We start from the raw sequence: 14,320 nt of genomic DNA, 5'->3' as shown, positions 1-14,320 counted from the left end.
GACACATATGTAATTCTAATAGCCACAATGCCCTCTTAACTTCTCGAATTTCTCGCGCTTTTTTGGATATGCTTGTAACTACGAAGCCGAATGTATCCAAAACGAAAGAAATTGAAGAGCCAGTGAACGCCGGTCATGGAAGGAACCTGAATTCCATATTCACAGGGATATATATATATATATATATATATATATATATATATATATATATATATATATATATATATATATATATATATATATATATATATACATACATACATACATACATACATACCATACATTCAGGCAGTGTGTCAAGAAGGGAATCCTCATTAAATGTTAATGTACGTGTAGCATTTACTATTTTTTTCAGTAGCTCAATTGTGTTCTCGCGTTCAGGACCCACTGAACTAGGGATCGGGAGTTTGGGAAAAATCATTATGTTTACCTGCTGAGTCATCACTAGCCACAAGCTGGTTCTGTCTGGTCCAATCATGGGCGGCGAAGGGGCTTGAGCACACACACATACATATACATATGTAACTGTCATAGCCATAATCCCCTCTTCGCGTTTTTTTGGATACGCTTCTCACTACAAAGCCTTAAGAGCCAAGTGCAAGACGAGGTCACGTTGACGACCTGAACACGAGAAGGGTAAAAGTCTATTGTCTCATACATACATACATACATACATACATACATACATACATACATACATACTTACATACAAACATATATATATGTATGTATGTGTGTGTATATATATATATATATATATATATATATATATATATATATATATAGAGAGAGAGAGAGAGAGAGAGAGAGAGAGAGAGAGAGAGAGAGAGAGAGAGAATATGCATTCTCATGCGTAACAAGACTTAATATAGTTTCATGTCAGCAGTTTTGATTACACTTATATTTTTCCATTTACCCCCTTCAGCTCGCTTCACTGAATTTTTATGAAATGATTCAACAGCCAGTTCTGTCGAATCAGACTCTGGGATGTTTATTCTCTCTCTCTCTCTCTCTCTCTCTCTCTCTCTCTCTCTCTCTCTCTCTCTCTTCACTTTGAAGATACTTCATTAAATGAACAAGCCAGGGATTATTTGTAAGCAGAATGCTTGTTATGTAATGTATGTATTAATTTTTCATCTCTTTGAGTGTCTCTTATTAGAATCAGAGTTATGGGAAGTTTCTGCTCCTTTTTATTTTGGTTTAAATGTCTACCTCCCTATATCTCTATTCTGATGACTATTAGTGTCCAATTGTAATTGACTGTTCTTTTAGTACATCTGTTGTACGTCCTCAGTACTCTCCATATTACATCTATAAATTTAGGTCATAAACATCTGCTTGTTTAATGCAGACCATATGCAGGACCGCCCTTCAGTCCAGAACTACTTCAACTGTTTCGTAGCCAAAGCCTGACCCAGTCTTCTGTGCAAACCCAAGTTGATTCTCACCTATTAAGACTTTTTGTCATGTTAATTGTTCAGTCAACATCCTTATATCTACCTAGCCATTCTTAGCAGTGGTATCTCCTTGTAATACTTGTACTTTCGTTTAACCCCTCCCCTCTTAATTATTTCAAGTGGCTGTTAATTCTTTGAACCGTACTTTAGAACATTTAACTTAAGGACCCCAACATTAGAAGTCCAGATGTTGTAACTCAGGAATCCTAAAAACTCTTGCCGCAATTCTGTTGTTCAGATTTGCATAGCATTCCTTATATTTTCAATAACCGATACTACAATCTCAACGGTTTTCTTTTCTCCTCTGTCATCTGGAAAATGACCTTTTGGATGGTAATCAAATATTTGTATCTTGAAATACCATCTATATAATAAATAAATCCATATAATGTAAGAAATTTCCTGACTACATTCTCTTCTACTCAGTCATACCTGAAAATACGTGGTGTCAGTCATCTGAAATCAATTCCGGTCACGTATCCTCTTTTGTGGTAAGTGATATCACGCGGCTACTGAGGTATTCCAAGCAGTCGCCCGACCGATCATTGGATAACAAGAGACCACTGAGATGATCTGGGACTTCATCTCTCTCACGCATACGCCTGAAAAGTCACTTTGAATCATTGGCAACGCACGCCTCTCTCTCTCTCTCTCTCTCTCTCTCTCTCTCTCTCTCTCTCTCTCTCTCTCTCTCTCCGGATGTGTAATGTTTGTGTATACAGTATATATATGTGTGTGTATGTATATAATGTCGCAAGCTTTTTTTCGCACATAAGGTTATGCTACAGTATTCGTAATATTATCAAAAGTTTTTCTGTTGTGAGTTTTTACAGGCGTGATGGACCAGAATATTTACAGTAAATCATATAATATTAGATTTTTGTGTGAATCAAATATGATAGTGATCCCAAAGTGGCAAACTGGAAAGGTCTTTTTGATTCGGAAAAGTATGATTGCAACGGATCTTTATTGTTCTTATTATACTTTATAAATATTTCTCAAGTCATTTGGTTTCATAATTATAATTTTGACACAGCATTTCCTTAACATAGTTTTTATTAGTATTATTATTATTATTATTATTATTATTATTATTATTATTATTATTATTATTATTCTAAAGATGAACCCTAGTCATATGCAACAAGCCGAGAGGGACCATTGACAAGAAATTCAAGCTTCCAAAGCATATGGTGATCATGAGAAAGAAGCAACAAAAGGTAATGGGAAATAATAAAAGAAGAGATCACTTATTAAAAAATAATTGAACAAATTAATAGATAAACATATTAAAATGTAAGAAAATTATCAGTATACAAGGAGAATTGTATTAAGGTAGATATGTATTGCATCTTTGCTTGAACTTCTGAAGTTCCAGTTGCACGATATCCTCAGTCGAACGGTGTGAGGGATAAAAGACCACTGGAACTGAGAATTTCGACAGCGAGGCACATTTACTGCATATTGGTGCTGTTGTTCATCAAATCTGGTTGCTCTCGGCAGGAAAAGGGAACAGGGATCAATTGTGAATGTGAAAGATCTCTGTTAAAATACAGCTTATGAAAAATTAACAATCAAGAGACCATCCATCGATGGTCCAAGTCATAACTGGTAATATTAGGAAATAGAAACCTACCTCCACGAACTACTCTGTCGAAAAGAGGTAAATCTGTGTCAGAAGCAGGCATCCACAAAAGATTCCAGGCTTATGTTTCGCATAACAATCCGCATATATACATGAAATATTATGTTACCCTTTTGTCCTCAGGTTTTTTCCTCTTCATCTCTTCTAATCTATACATGACGGAAACAGAATGTGTCATGGTGTTGGTCTAGTTGTTATGCATTTACTAGCCAAGAGTCGTTCTGTATGTTCGGTAGAGTCTTGGTGATTATAAGCCATTTCTGTATGGAAGTCAGACTCCTGCTATCCAGCTCCAAAGGATGCTCCGTAATCCGCAAAGCTGATAAGTGACGAGTGATCAGAATGAAATGGTTCTCGAGGTAGGTGCTTCTGGCAGGGGTTGGGGGGCTGGATGCATAGGGGAGTAAGTAGATGTGGTGGTCCGTCGGACGGGAATATGTGCATCTGGAACGCTGGAAATTCTGGTCCATTAATTTGCTCGTCCCACCGGCATTTGGATTATCCAGAAACAGGATTTATTAACAAGGAAAGGATTACCTCGAGCATATCTACCATCATATAGAGACAGTGTTATGGAGCTGACTGAATTCGAAGTTGGTGACACTTGGGGAAATACTGGGTATTATGTATGGGAGGGTTTCTTTATAAAAGGCATTCAGAATAACAGGTGCTTTCCCTTGTGACACACTTAGCGTTTCGAATCGTATTCTGAGGAATTGCTGCTTTTATCAGACCACCATGGCCTGTTGTAGGTGTCAGTGATGGCAGATGTAGATCATGAGTATCTAAAAGGACATTCCTTTTATGTTTTTTTCTAAGGAGAGAACGAGAACGACCGAGTTAATTAATCCCACTCCAAACCACCACATACATTTTGCGATTCGGTTCTCGTATTCGAAGCAGTTGCTAAACTATAACATTTTACCCACTAATTTCACTTCTTTAGTAATCCTTAATTTCAGTCATGTACTTACCTCTTCTCTTTTAACGCTATTACTCACCCTGTTTATCACGATGACTGTGGCAGCTGTCTACTCGAAGTTTCTTTCCTTCTTTATAGCTCTCGTCTTGATCGTTTAAGCAGAGCTTAGTTGATGGTTAAGATCTTCGCATCATCTCATTTTTTTCTGATCCTAAATACACCTCTTGCCTTTTCATTTTAATCTCCACTTAAACGGTAACAACGAGCAACATTAGCATGAATGTAGGGCCAACTTACAAAGTGATGCTTGCATGCGTTACTCTTCATTTACACGAAAGACATAATCACCTTAGACTTACTTGAAATTTCGCTAATATATAAGTGCTTTTCAAGCAATAAACTCTCATTATATAACGTCTAGGGAAACAACTCAAGGTTATTTGGATACGTCCTTTATTCTAGGATAGTATAAAGGATAAAGATGTTCACACTCAATCTTGGAATGAAAGATTTAAAAATGGGAAAATGTAGAATGAGTAATACCGTATGCCTCAGGGGAATGTATCTAATTAGACGCCCTGAATACGTTTTGAATAGAGACCCTCCCGTAGACAACGTCAATATTTTCCCTCGTGTCACCGGCTCATCATTCAGTTAATTCAGTAGCATCCTTGTCTGTATAATGGCAGGTCTACTCAATGTAATCCCTCCCCTTTGTTAATAAATCCTCTTGTCGGATAATCCCAGTTCTGGTGGGACGTGCAAATTAATGTAACTGAATTTCCAGCGTTTCTGATGCACATAATATTCCCGACCGACGGCCTACCATTTCTCAGCCCCATCCCTCCCGAAAATACCTCACTCGACAATCCTTTCATTCTGATCACTTGTCATTTATTGGCGCTGCGGATTATGATGCCAGGGCGACTTTGGGTTGGGGGAAGGGCTGATGGGTTCATCTAGACATGGAAATGGCTTACAATCAGTGAAGTTCGGCAGATTCTTGATGAATGCATCTTATCTGAAAGGTAAATAAGGAGGAATATGAAGATTTGTACAGATTGAATGCAAATACTCAAATAAGCCACAAATAAATAAATAGATAAGTAAATCAATACATAGATAAATTTGAGGGAAAAAACCTTCGGGACGCGAATAAACACTTTATAATTTTCATCAGAAATATAAGTTCTGTTTTGGATATTACGGATATATTAGTTACTGTGACTGCTGTGTAGGAATAGATAATAAATGACCTAAGCTTTTCTTGGGAAATAATCAAAACAGGCCATGCTGCTTATGGATAACAATTTACAAAGGGTCAGGATACTTACTGTATTTCATCAAATGTAACCAAACATTTATTTGCCTTTCCGTCATATTTTAACATTTTTGTTATGGTATTTTGTAGGCAGAATTATTCTAACCTGAAGCACTACTCCAGAAATATTTATTGATGCATATTTTGTATGAAGCTTCTCCAGTTTTTGACATTCTGACCTGAAATTACGGGGAAACGTACATGCTATGAAGGATTTCTTTACTGTACATAATTAGTTGCTCTTAATTGCAATGGTTCAAAAGAGGATACAGGTACTTGATGTTTTTGAAATGCTGCAGTTTTCAAACTCTTCTTCTTCTTCTTCTTCTTCTTCTTCTTCTTCTTCTTCTTCTTCTTCTTCTTCTTCTTCTTCTTCTTCTTCTTCTTCTTCTTCTTCTTTTTGTATGATGAGCTCATGGTTCTGTCTGCTGAAAGATGTTTGCAACATAGCTAGAATGATATAGTGGGCTCAGGATTTTTTTTGTTTTGCGATTGGTTGGCTAAACTGAAATGGTGCTACTAAAGCACATGAAATGCATTTAAATTTTAGAACTTTTGTTTGGCATGGCATCGTCGGTTCATAGGCAAATATTTACAATTCACTTAGAAGCATCTCATATTATGAGTGGGAATTCTGCAGTCCTGTCGCAGGGAAGAGCTGTCATCTCTACTAATAGGAACGCTATGTTTTTACCCCTCTGTGTTTAGGCTATGTGTGTGTGTGTGCGCTTGTGTTTGTGTTTGTGCATTTGAGTCTTCATAGGTATATTATTGCTCAATCGATGACATAAATACCTTGGAAGTTGATGCACTGTTTGAAACTTACGGTGAGCCAAAAACTTTTCAGTAAAAAAGCCTACAACAGTAGGATTTATTAAGTCCTCATTGTTTGCAGATTTATGAAGAAACATCTCCAGAAATTGTAAATCCAGTTCTTTCACTTTCCACCTTGTTTTACATATATGTTTCATAAAATCACTAGATATATCAAATTGGACTCATCTCTCTCTCTCTCTCTCTCTCTCTCTCTCTCTCTCTCTCTCTCTCTCTCTCTCTCTCTCTCTCTCTCTCTCTCTCTGAAGGGCCATCCCGTATATGTATTTCTAGTTCAGCGTACAAATATATATTTATTAAGTAAACGAGTGAAAGAGAGACGCATTTCAAGAGTAAACAAGTGAAAAATGAGCCGAATTGTCTTCGGCACAATCGAGTTTTCTGTACAGCCGCTACAGCGCATAATCAAGGCTACCGAAAATAGGTCTATCTTTCGGTGGTCTCGGTATAATGCTGTATGATCCGCGGCCCATGAAATTTTAACAACGGGCTGGTGGTGGCCTACCCTATATCGTTGCCAAAAGCACGATTATGGCTAACTTTAACCTTAAATAAAATAAAAACTACTGAGGCTAGAGGGCTGCAATTTGGTATGTTTGATGATTGGAGGGTGGGTATTCAACATTTCAATTTGCAGCCCTCTAGCCTCAGTAGTTTTGAAGTTCTGAGGGCGGACAGAAAAAGTGTGGACAGAATGAAGTGCGGACGGACACACAAAGCCGGCAGAATAGTTTTCTTTTACAGAAAACTAAAAGTAATGCTGACTTGAAAATGCCGGTTGCCCTCTTTCTTCTCTTAACTACTAATTGAGGTACCTAACCACTTCTTATGAATACCAGTTCATATAAAATGTTACTACAGAGAGATCATGCGTCCTGTATTAACCTTTGACTTTTCCAAGAATAGCAGAGGCTGTGGAATTTGCCCTTTTGCAATTTGTTTTAGAACTTTGAAGCGGTGTCGTGTGGGCAGACAGTTTTTCAAAGTTCAAACGTTCTTCATCAGAAACATTCATTAATTTACTGAGAATTTTTCTTCAGTTTGTGACTGCCTTTCGAATATGGAGAGTTTGATACTTTAATAATTTTGTTTTTTACAGTACAGTAGAAGAGAATCGAGACATTTAGCTTGTAAGGGATGATGAAAAAATGTGGTACAATATTTTATCGTAGTATTTTTTGTGTATTATCAGTTCTTGAGAAAAGGATAGATATTCGTGTAAGGCAAGGCGTTGTATAGAACGCTAAATTCAAACTCGAAGACCGACATTCATTATTTTAGTGGTATAGGAAAGACAGGTCAAAAGAATATGCTTTCTGATTGCAAGAAGGATTTTGCTTTCTTAGTTTCTCATTGATTTTATTTATTTATTTTTTACTACAATCCCTTTTTTAAATTAACTACTTAACTTCTGTTTTTCAGAATGATAGCCATCAAACTTGGGAGGGGTGGGTAATACCTCTGGTCTCTCATTTTTCTTAAATTGCCTTTTTTTTTTTTTATTCTCTCCCCTATAATGCAACGTCATTAAAAGACGTCTGCTGTTTATTCTTGTCTATGGATCTGTATACAGCTACAGCTGGGTTTGCTTGCAGATGCTACCAAGATTCTCTGTGCGCTCATGTCGTCGTCGATGTATTTTGGAGTATTTACGTCAAGTATTAAGTCAAAGCTGAGGATTATTTTGGTATTCCCCTTCGGGTAGGTATTTAGTTTAGTTAATTGATGGTTTTAAAACTTCAATGAATCCAGTAATTGGATAGAAAATCGCAGCAGCAGAAATCCTCAGTTATCCTCAGTTTCAGCAATATTTGAAAATACAATTTTTTTTCATACCCATCCAATATAGAGATGTCCTCATAAGATGTCTTAAAGATATAATAAAATCCTCTCTCTCTCTCTCTCTCTCTCTCTCTCTCTCTCTCTCTCTCTCTCTCTCTCTCTCTCTCTCTGATATGGAGCTCATCCTCATATTTTTCATTCTATTCTCTTTTTGTACCACTTGCTTACATATTAACTAACAAGAGACAAGAAAGATGAACGTTTTGAAAAAAGAGTAAACTAGAGGAATAATCATAAAAAATAAATATAGCCTTATTCTTTTGCTTCATTATTAAATGGAGTATCAAAGATCTTTTTTAGATTACCCGTTGATATACTGTCCCAGAGGTATCCAATGTGCATTTTCATTTTTGTGTTGATCTTTTTTAAAGAAAATGTTGGTAAGATGGAATTTGTCTTTCATCTTGATATAAGAACTTTGTAGCGATATCGATTGGGTAGAATGACGTCTTCAAACCTGAAACACTCTGTGCCAGACATATCTATTAACCTACAAATCAGCATTAAATCTTACTTTAAAGTACCTTATTCCAAAAATAGAAATTGATTTTATTTCTATTGTGTGCTGAAATGTATTCCAGTAAAGTGAACGGACACAAAACCTTACCTGAAATAACTGGCTTACTGTTGTTGAGGAGGCTAAAAATACTTCACCTTTTTGGAGTGATGTAGATTTTTAAAGTTTCAAATATATTTATATTATTTATGGTTACGTCATAACCATGGTTGTTGAAAGCAAAAGTGTGAGAGTGATGCTAAATCATTCAGACACGTTTGTTCATTTGGATACAAGCTTTTGGGGACGGCGTTGCGATACTGCATGACGTCAACGAAATCGTTTGCGTGTAGGGTACTGTAGTTCTGTATTTTAGCTGTAATGGGAAGCCAGCAGAAGAGAAAGTTGCAAATATATTGTTATTTACTCTTCATTATTATTAAACTTTTATTTATTTGTTTATTGTATATTTATTTATTTTGGGGTCAATTCCTCATGTCTCATCTTGTATCTTTTAGGTGCTACCTTGAAACACGGAAGCATAATTCTTATGGTAAACACCCCCTTTTATCACGTTCTTGTCTATCGTTCTTTTTGTTTTTTTCAGCATAACATTATTGCAAGGAAGTCTTAGCCTAAGGATTGCTCTTCTAAATCGTTCGACTGAAGCGCGTGGAAGGTGTACATTGGCTAAAAGGAATCTTTTTGTGTGGATTTCTTAGCGTCGGGGGAGTAGGGGGATCTAGTTAATGTAGTGCCTGTTGGGATTAGTTGGTAATGTATTCTTTGCTTGCATCGTCATTCTGCCGTCTAATATTTCAGTCGGAAGAGAAATACAAAGAAAAAAGGATAATGTTATGGGCATTTTATATAGATGCACAAGTGACGAAGAGATGCAGAGATTATTTCAGATCGTTTTCTTAGAAATGTTATAACCACTTAGCTCATGTAAGGCGAAAGAGTTGGAAGTGGACCTGCTTGTGGAGTCGTTTTAATTTTTTTTACAGGTTGTTTTGTTTTATTAAGTATGATGACCCTCTCGACTCGAACTGGAGACGATTGATTGAATTTTCTCGGACGGACTATGCCGCATGAATGGCACTATACTTATTTATTTTATATTAAACCAGCCAAATGCTGGCTCGGTCTCTTGCCCCTAGAGCATTCTGGAACGCACCAATTATACCCTTGATAAGAGTTACATGACATCATGATACTTGGTGTCATTGCTGGAACTTAACGAGAGTTCCAGACTGATGCAATCGGGACTTCTCACTGTTTAGAAGGTGACAGATTGAGAGTGACACTTGTGCCCATGCAGTATCAAAAGACCATGTGATGTGAATTATGTAGTACCATAACACCTCCCCACAAGTAGAAAGTAACGGAAGTGCATATTCCAGTCGATGAATTCCTTCACACCTTCGTGGGTTATGACTCTCCAGCAACTGACCTGAAGCTGCTGTTCATAACCTCCCGTGATTTTTTTTGTTGCCACTGTTTCTGCAGGCTCTGGATTTTTGTGAGGTCAACTTTTATTTCCCCCTCCATTTGCTTTTCCAATGCTCGTCATCTTCCATTTTCTCATGTTCTGTCAGTCATTTTTGTTCCATTCGTTCCTTTTTGGGTTTGCCCTAAAATTTGCAGCTGTTGGTACACTGATCTGACGAGGTCTGCCACCTCTGCCATTGCTATGTCAGGGGGGACATAATCGTCGTGCATTATGCTTACATGATCATATTCACTGTTGTATCCTTACTTTCTCAGGTTTCATGTCATATTTCAGAGACGGAAAGAGATACGGAGGACAAATGATTATGTTATTTTAATTATTTTGTGCGACACAACACGGATTTGCTGAGGGAAACTGTGCTTATTTACATATACAGAGGAATGTGTGTTACATACAGTTCCTGTGATACCTTTAAAAAGTGAATGATGTAGCACTCAGTATTGTTGCTGCGTTATTCTCGATGTTGCCCCTCGTCATAGGTGTCATTGATTCTTCTCCCTTTAGATGTGAACTTCATTCCCTAGGGGTCGGAGAAAAAGTACTCGAAACCTGTGACGAAACAACAGACTGGTTGATCTGGCAGCAAGGGTTATACCTCTTGTATTAGAGCGCTGCTAGAAGCTCAGGAGGATTCCAAAATGATGCGATCATGGGTACTGCAGGTGGGAATACGAATGTGGCAGGCGAAAGGTTGGCGGTGACACGGTTTCCTCAGTGATATCCAAGGTTCTCTAGATGTAAATTCCTAACGTAGACGTCCTTCCGTTATTGTTAGGAATTTACATGTGGGAAACCTTAGATGTAAATTCCTAACCATAACAGTGGGATATTTACTATTACAGTTAAAAATTTACGTTTAACAGTAAGAGTAGACATCCTACTCTAATGGTTTGAAATGGACATCTAGGAAACCTTGGGTGTAAATTCCTAGCCATAACAGTACGATGTCTACTGTTATGGTTGGGAATTTACATCTAAGGTTTCCCACATGTAAATTCCTAATCCATAACAATAGGATGTCTACGTTGAATAGTTATTGCTTTTTCAGATGATCTCTCGGTGGGATATGAATTTATGCAAAATGAATCTAGATGTCTAGGATGTTAATCTTCTGATTTCTTGAATAAATCGTTTTCTGACTCTCTGTTATTGATAATTCCAGTTGCATTTCAATTGCTCATCACTAAATCTCTGGATTTTGTCACTTTTATGTCTAAGTTCCATGTAACGCATTTATGGAAATAGCCATTTCATTTATTCAAGAGTGCTCATACCCGAATGAATGAGTAATTATACCAATGACGTACGAACAATATACTATGGCTATTACACACTCAAATTTCCGTAATTGTACCTGCCAGGGCTAAACGCAGAGGCTTTCTTAATGTCAACTCCCTTTTATTTTTTATTGCAAAGCACATTCTCCCGAAGCAAAATATAGGAAAAAAATACAGGCGCTTAAAATTTACATTTGCATTTCCAAGAACTGAAGTTGTGAAATTCTTTTATCATAGTATCACTGACATTCTTTTACCTCATTTTCCCTCTATCCTTTATCTTTTGGCAATGCTCTTCGTAATTTAAGCTGTTTTTATCGTGATCATGCTCAGATTTTCATAAAAATAACGCAATCTCTCTCTCTCTCTCTCTCTCTCTCTCTCTCTATTCATTTCATGTATTTGTTTTTCTCGAAAACATTGTTGTCGCTTGTCTCATAGGTTTTCTTTGTAAATGACGCAGTCTCTCTCTCTCTCTCTCTCTCTCTCTCTCTCTCTCTCTCTCTCTCTCTCTCTCTCTCTCTCTTCAGTTAATTTATTTGTTTTTCTCGAAAACATGATATATGCAGCTGATATTTTTCAACATTATGGTCGCTTGTCTACTTTTTTGCCTCGAAGAAAGATTCCTTGTTTAAATTTCGTTTTCAACTAAAAAAGGTAAGAAAGAGAGAAGAATTGTGACTGGCAGCTGCGTGAAGTGTTGCAATATAGTAAGATACATATTATTTGTCTTTCCGAATCGAAAAATTGCAGTCCTAGGAGTATCGTTTCACCTCAGTGTGAGAGAAAAACAAGTGTAGACATTCCTACAAAAATTAACCATAGATATATATACATTTTTCCTCTCTCTCTCTCTCTCTCTCTCTCTCTCTCTCTCTCTCTCTCTCTCTCTCTCTCTCTCTCTCTCTCTCTCTCTCTCTCATTCATTTACAGGACGTGCGTGGCTGCAATTTATGTTCGTCTTAGTTTTCCTATACATTTCTTACATGTGAAGTACATTAACAGGAACAGACATACGTTGAATATTAATTTTAGCGTACCCTAGGTCGGAAGAACTTAAAATAAAACGAATGGGTTTATTTTAATTGCCATTTGCGGCATGACGTTTGCTTGCTTTGGTTGCGTTCATCCTTGGCTCTCTTCTCTCACCTCAGATGATAGCGAAGCATTCTAGGGTTTTATGAAAAATGGGCATTATTTGGAAACTTTATTTCAACCCTGAATTTAGTTGAAAAAGAACTGCACAATGCAGATTAGTTTACTTTTTTCCACGTTTTCACAGACTGCAAGGATAATATGTGTGCCCTGTTTACCCCCAGACACTTGCGAAATCTAGAACTCTGTTGCGTGTGATGTTTTCTACTGTTGATATTTTACAGAGTTATACTACTTTTAGATCACTACGGTAAAAATCCTATGCGTAAAAAAAAATGCGTCTGTAAAAGGTCCTGAATTATGCCGTAAGGAAAACTTACTGACTTGAAAGCATAAAGGTAAATTTTGGAACTACCAGTGAACTGGATTAATTTGTTCCGCTGGACTTGATTGATAGATGTACGATGAAATATCAGTGCTTTATGAATGTTGACTTTCTGTTGCACGCGGTGTTATAATTCATTTCACCCCTGGGAAATCTGTTATTGATATGTGAAATAGGTTGTGAATTAAAGTTGCTCTACGTGATGAACACATGGAATGAAACTTAGTTAGAAAAGATATCACTATTTTCTAATGGTGGGCTCTCATTGTAAAGTCAGGAAATGAAAAGTCACGATGTTTTTTTTTTAATGTTCTTGTCATTACGTAACATTAACTTTAAAAGTTGAATTTAAGTAAATTACAGCACCGGCCGTTGACCTCATACAACTTACGAACGTGAGACTAATTGTTGGATGTCAGCAAACGTTATATTAATTTTTTTTTTTTTTACATTTTCAGTAAACGACTAAGATAACATGTTATCTGAGCATTTCGCAATGTTTTGGGCAAAATTATATCGAATCCTTAAAACACACAGTGTGGTTCTTTCTCTGTACGGGAACAAATTTATCAGTTTTTGTGACAAAAACAGTGTTACAATGAAAACCATGTGCATATATATATATATATATATATATATATATATATATATATATATATATATATATATATATATATATATATATATATATATATATATATATATATATATATATGTGTGTGTGTGTGTGTGTATGTATGTATGTATGTATGTATGTATGTATGTATATGTATATATAATTAGTTATGCTTTATAATGATAGCATCAGTTTCTTCTGGGGGGGAAAGGGGCCTCTTGAATTACTAAGCAAGGGAATTTATGCACTTACGTAATATAGTTATTTTTATTATATATTCCGTGTGTAAAAGAATGAGCGAAGTAAAAGATCGTTCTTTTTACATTTGTTGTTACACGAGGCTCTCGCCTACTATATTATATTTCATGGTAATTCCCGTCTTATGTTGTTTTACCTTTAATTTATTACGCTTTATTTTGACGTCCGTGACTTTTGACGTCATTGAATGAGAAAATAAGAGTATAAATCTTCGCGTAAATGTATAGTTTCGGGTTGTTTCATTAAAAATCCAAATGCGTTTTTCGTGACTGTTTTCCAACCCAGCGGGATCTCTCTCTCTCTCTCTCTCTCTCTCTCTCTCTCTCTCTCTCTCTCTCTCTCTCTCTCTCTCTCTCTCTCTCTGCCCATCCTGTCTCTTTCGTAATCCCTCCTTCGCTCTATTTAATCCGAGAGGGGCCGAACCCACTTTCTGGGAGACATTTCATTATCTTCTGATTATCTCCTGCAAGACTTGCTGTGTAATTGAAGGCGCTGCAGGAGACCTGAGGATACCAGCTGGAAAAATACGTCTTTGCACATTTGCGATTTTTCATGGGCAATGCTTTTCGGATTTCCGCTTTAAGTTTACAGTTTTCATCAACCTTTTGCAACATTCCGGTTGTTTGTTAAGTATCATTATTATATTAAGTTCATGATCG

At 36.6% G+C, this 14,320-nt stretch overlaps 1 protein-coding gene across 1 annotated transcript in view; it reads right to left on the bottom strand.

Annotated features, from left to right (window-relative positions):
- Positions 1-5,564: 5,564 nt before the first annotated feature.
- Positions 5,565-14,320, bottom strand: part of LOC136843170 (G patch domain-containing protein 8-like) — a 118,136-nt gene continuing 109,380 nt past the window's right edge. Inside the window, exon 3 of the mRNA XM_067111243.1 lies at positions 5,565-5,773. Coding sequence (XP_066967344.1) covers positions 5,565-5,773 — 209 coding nt within the window. The remainder of the gene's footprint in view (positions 5,774-14,320) is intronic.

The sequence above is a fragment of the Macrobrachium rosenbergii genome, chromosome 2, assembly GCF_040412425.1.
Source record: "Macrobrachium rosenbergii isolate ZJJX-2024 chromosome 2, ASM4041242v1, whole genome shotgun sequence".
Lineage (NCBI taxonomy): Eukaryota > Metazoa > Arthropoda > Malacostraca > Decapoda > Palaemonidae > Macrobrachium > Macrobrachium rosenbergii.
This window is presented reverse-complemented; position numbering and strand designations above follow the sequence as displayed.